We start from the raw sequence: 4,597 nt of genomic DNA, 5'->3' as shown, positions 1-4,597 counted from the left end.
GTTATCAGTTATCAATTTAAGAAAGTTTTCAACCTAATAGTACCCTTGCATATATAATAAAGTGCACAAACTTTGAACTAATTTTTGTTTTTTAGACGACTTAACTATACCCGAGTAAAATTAAATATCATAAATTGGTTATTTTGTTCATGATAACGGCGATTTACAGAATGTCGTGAGTGTAAATCACGAAATCTAAAACGAAAACATAAGCAAAAATATATGCTAAGAAATAAACTTATTAAAAGAAATGAAACATGATTGATTAAGGCTAACAAATGATGTGAACCCAAGTCTTCCGCTATATATAAATGGGTTAGAATTGACTTGCAAACTACAAAGTCAATGCCAATAATATTCGTAATTTGACATTTTGCAATACTATAAAATTGTTGCAGATCAATGATTATCCAGAGTACTACTTGTTTAAGGATTAAAACGAAGTTGATAATATAAAAAACAGACAATTGCAAAAAAAAATTGATATGCAAACCTACATCAGTTAGGCTTAGGTTTGACTAAACAATTAAGTGCCAAGATAGATAATGCGAACAATGATAATAACACACATTTTAGTCGAATAAATTCAAGATAAAGGAATTATCTCCCTAGCAAACGACAATTAAACAATTTATAAATTGTCATAATGTCCACTACAGATATTTTTTAGTGATCACCATGATTAAAATTACACTCAAAAACAACATTTATGGTTCACACCATCTTTGTATATTTTCCTTGTCTTAACTGATTTAAACATCAAGTGATTATTTCCAGATACTCTTACTGTCTTACACACTTATTTCAAGTTGTATGAAGAAAAAACTTGAGAACAATTAACCATGAAAAGGTTTTGGATCATATAAGTCAATAAAAATAAATCTAGAAGAAGTCATGCTCAAAAGTGGAAGATATAAAATCCCAAGTCAAAAGAAGTAAATCTTTGAGGAGAAAGATTCAGCATTCACATTTGACAGTTTCCTATATTTTCAAAATTCTAGAAAACAGCTGTCCATTTTTCCCACTTTTTCATTAATTTCCAAAAAAGAAATGTGAACAAGGCATTTAAAAGAGAAGAAGAAGGCTTCAATATTTACCAACTCATATAACTACCACAGCTAGTTGTTACCTGCATCAACTACTGCTAAAAGCTTATCTCAGCTTGCATTATCTTAAAAAGGAAAGTTCCTTAATCATAAAATCATACTAGAAGCTTTGTATTATTAATAAAAATAAAGGTATGCTAGCCATAGTTTTGCTTCGGCTATCCTTTTACACGAAGATCATATGCTCTATCTTCAACTTTCGTATTCGGTTATTGGCTCTACTAGAGGCAATGGCCCGGGATCAAGTCTTGTAAGGACTTCGGGTACTCCAGCAGTATCTCGTATAATCTGCACATATAGAGTCCTATTCATACATAGCGAAACAAGTAATGGGATGAGACAAGTGACACGGATCAAGAATATTCCTAGTAAATGTAGAATCTAGAACGAGAAGATAAGAATTCATATTATGCATCCATGATTCCATAAACATTGGGCTTCCTCTACTTCTGAAAACCAGAGTGAGTTTTATGATTAAGAGCATAAAAGAAATGAATGTCAAATGACGAGAAATCAAGAAAATGCGACAATGTTGTCCTGTTTCGTTGCCTGATTTAAGAGTACTGTATTCATAAAGTCCAGATATCTGCAATACTTAAAAAAATTACCAGGATCTCTTCATCGAGATAAGATATCATAAACAGCCTGCTGAATGTCCCACCTGAAAACCGATAAAAGCAAGCAATGAATCACTAGGTCACTGAAAACTTTCGAATTGTTGTAGTGTTAGCGTCTTAGCGATAGGCGGAGGATAAGCAACGAGAACAGGAACATGTCTCTAAACATGATGACTGGTGAGAATTAACAACCATTTAACCTATAATGAAATATACGGATTCATTCCTTTCCTTTCTTGGAAAGTGGAACTGCATAATCAAGCAGTGCAAGTCTCTTAAATTACATACCAAGAGGGATCTTAAATCCATTTGCTACGGCATCCCTGATGGGAACAGGAAGCTGCTGCAACGTATTAGTAGCCTGAACTAGAGCACCTCTTAGTTGTTCAGGCATTGTTTCCTCATTAACTTTTGGGGAGCCAAACATCCCTTCAACGTATTCCTCTTTCATTCTAAGTGGCCCCTCGACAGTTAGCCGGGTGGAGACTACAAATCTGCTCTCTATCTGCAAGTAGTCCAGAAATACTTGTTAGAAGGTGAGGCAAGGAAGTAATATCAACCAAAAAAGGCACAGAACCATAAGCCAAACTTTTAATACATCACCCTTTTGATGTAGACATGTCTGGGGCTAAAGCTCCATAGTAAAAATTCGAGCTTTAAATCTGCCAAAAATGTTCACATTTTCTGTATTCATAAGCATTGCAGTCATCTCTTTAACCAAGTTAGTATCTTCAACTAACTTTTTTCTGTAAAGGCAAGAAAAAGGCTATTTTCTAACCTTAATTAGTTGTTTGATATCCTAGCTATTTACGGGAATGGATTTAAGCCGTATCACGTTGCTGAGTTTTTAGGACAACGAGTTCTCATGTGGTGTTTGAATAGCCAGTGGAAAAAATTGAAAAAGAGCAACTAAAGAAAGTGGTTTCTGGCTCTATCTTGCATATTTTCTCAAATAGTTTTTTGATGGCTTTTTTCTGATGAGCATATCAAACAAGAGCAGCATCTTATATAAACCTCATGAGTAAATCTCCTGGCAATTCAACTGCACTAATATATTGATGTTACTGAAAAAAAGCTAAAAGGCCATAGAAATTGCAGTGCATACCGAATTTAAGAATTTCAGACTTGCAGAAATATTTGCATATCCATCCTTGATCACTGCGTCCAGGCTCGATAAACTTGCCAATGTTGGAGGAAACCTCCTGCGAAACAGTAACAAATATAAAAATAAGTTGTGTCCACCCATTACAAGAGCTAGCAACTACAATGTAACTTACTCAAACAAGATCCTAGCAGCAAGAAGCCCAGGGCTCCCGGATCCAAACCACTCGAAGTTCCAATTGCCTTCCAGAAAAGGAGACCTGAAGAGGTGAAACACAATTGAACAGCCAACAACCTATGCTGCAATGATGCTTTGAAAAAAAGTAAACAGCGTACGTTGTTGGTCTTGGAGTAGGGTTGAGCCTCTCGAGGCTAACTATTCTCTCGTTCACATCTATTTGTTGATCACTCGTTGTCTTCCCCGTCACCAGTGCCTCAAACCCTCCAGCATCTTTGAACTGAAATACACAATCTAATCATGGACATTACAAATGTACATTCTCAATTTGGTCAATCCACATTCACAACATTGTCTTGAAATATTACATACACCATCACCATGTTAGTACTATTTATTCCTACACTGCATTAGTTCATTTGACACATTAGAAAAACTTTAAAACTCATAAGCTTAGGCATTAACAAGAACAAGCAGTAACTTAATCAACCAGTAACATTAATACCAAAGGACAAAGATACAAATTATATACATGTGACATCAAGAAATAATCTTTACTATATTGGACAAATTAATTCGCCAAAACAGAAGAATCTGAAGCAAATTAGAGCCAAATAAAGCTAATTGAAGTAGAGATTAAGCAAGCAGATCATGCCCATTACTTAGTTTCCTTATAAATCAACAGAATAAAAAAGGAATCTTTAAATTAAAAAGAAAAAAAAGAACTCACTGCAAGAAGTAGAGATTCTTTAGCAGAGAGTGTTTCCATTTGTCTGGCATAAGTAGCTGAAGGCCCTTGTACAGTTTCCTGCACCATTGCTCTGCATTTTCTGCTTAATTTCCTTTTCCTTATCGCACCATTTTTAACAGGATTTTCAAGAGAAAACACAGGGGCAGAAGACGGATGCGAGGACATACGAGCAGTATGCATTAACAATAGGCTCTGAGTTGAAATTGAGGTTGCCATTTCAATGATTCTTGATTGATGCTAATTGGGTTGAATATGAATATGATAGGAGTTTATTTCAACCTCCGACCTTTGTGGTGTGCTTACCAAATGATGAGCTTTCTGTAACTAATAAAATAAATATAAAAAATAATAATAATCTGTATAAAAATCATTAACTGGTGTTTAATGGTTTAAGTGTAATCTGTATGAAAATCATTAATTTCATTACTAGATGTTCAATTTATATAGTTTGCCACTTGGTTTAAGTTATCAAAATTAGTACTTCAATTAGTTAACAACTGATTAACTATCTTTATTAATTCCACAAATTCGATGAGAAACTGAAGAAACAATATAAACGAGAGTTAGAAGATGAAGAACAAATAAATATTTTGCAGAACATGAGAATTTTGATAAAATCAAATAAATTTTGACGAGGCCAATCAGAGTGTAAGATTAGAGAGAATTTAATCATAGAGTGGGCAGCAATGGAGGATCCAGGAATTAAAAATGGTGGGGTCGGATGAGAAAACTAAGATAAGGAGTAATATTTAAATATATAAAATAGTAATAAAAATACATTGCAAATGAAATATCTCTATTTTTATATTAAGCGCGATAATCGACTTCTACGTCATGTTTTGAA

The 4,597-nt window shown here is 34.0% G+C and overlaps 1 protein-coding gene across 2 annotated transcripts; it reads right to left on the bottom strand.

Annotated features, from left to right (window-relative positions):
• Positions 1–1,068: 1,068 nt before the first annotated feature.
• Positions 1,069–4,063, bottom strand: LOC125187413 (probable plastid-lipid-associated protein 13, chloroplastic). 2 transcript variants are annotated; one of them, XM_048084003.1, is made up of 7 exons: positions 3,733–4,063; positions 3,161–3,282; positions 3,001–3,084; positions 2,829–2,925; positions 2,012–2,228; positions 1,715–1,767; positions 1,069–1,410 (listed from the first exon to the last, which is right to left on the bottom strand). In XM_048084003.1, the coding sequence occupies exons 1-7, from the start codon at positions 3,967–3,969 to the stop codon at positions 1,348–1,350; spliced, it is 873 nt and encodes a 290-aa protein (XP_047939960.1). In that variant the 5' UTR covers positions 3,970–4,063; the 3' UTR covers positions 1,069–1,347. The 2 variants fall into 2 exon arrangements, with proteins under 2 accessions (XP_047939960.1, XP_047939959.1); XM_048084002.1 differs by having other exon boundaries at positions 1,069–1,394; positions 3,733–4,062.
• Positions 4,064–4,597: the final 534 nt, after the last annotated feature.

This window comes from Salvia hispanica, chromosome 5 (assembly GCF_023119035.1).
Source record: "Salvia hispanica cultivar TCC Black 2014 chromosome 5, UniMelb_Shisp_WGS_1.0, whole genome shotgun sequence".
In the NCBI taxonomy this organism is placed as follows: Eukaryota; Viridiplantae; Streptophyta; class Magnoliopsida; order Lamiales; family Lamiaceae; genus Salvia; species Salvia hispanica.
Note: the sequence above shows the minus strand (reverse complement) of the source record. Positions and strands in the feature narration are given on the sequence as shown.

What these genes read in the sequence shown, in the direction of transcription:
- LOC125187413 (XM_048084002.1), bottom strand. Translation starts at nt 3,969, where the DNA reads ATGGCAACCTCAATTTCAACTCAGAGCCTATTGTTAATGCATACTGCT. An exon ending in AAGAATCTCTACTTCTTGCA is followed by an intron (nt 3,283 to 3,732) that starts GTGAGTTCTTTT and finishes TGTGTATTTCAG; the next exon opens with TTCAAAGATGCTGGAGGGTT. An exon ending in TGGATTTAAGATCCCTCTTG is followed by an intron (nt 1,768 to 2,011) that starts GTATGTAATTTA and finishes ATCGGTTTTCAG; the next exon opens with GTGGGACATTCAGCAGGCTG.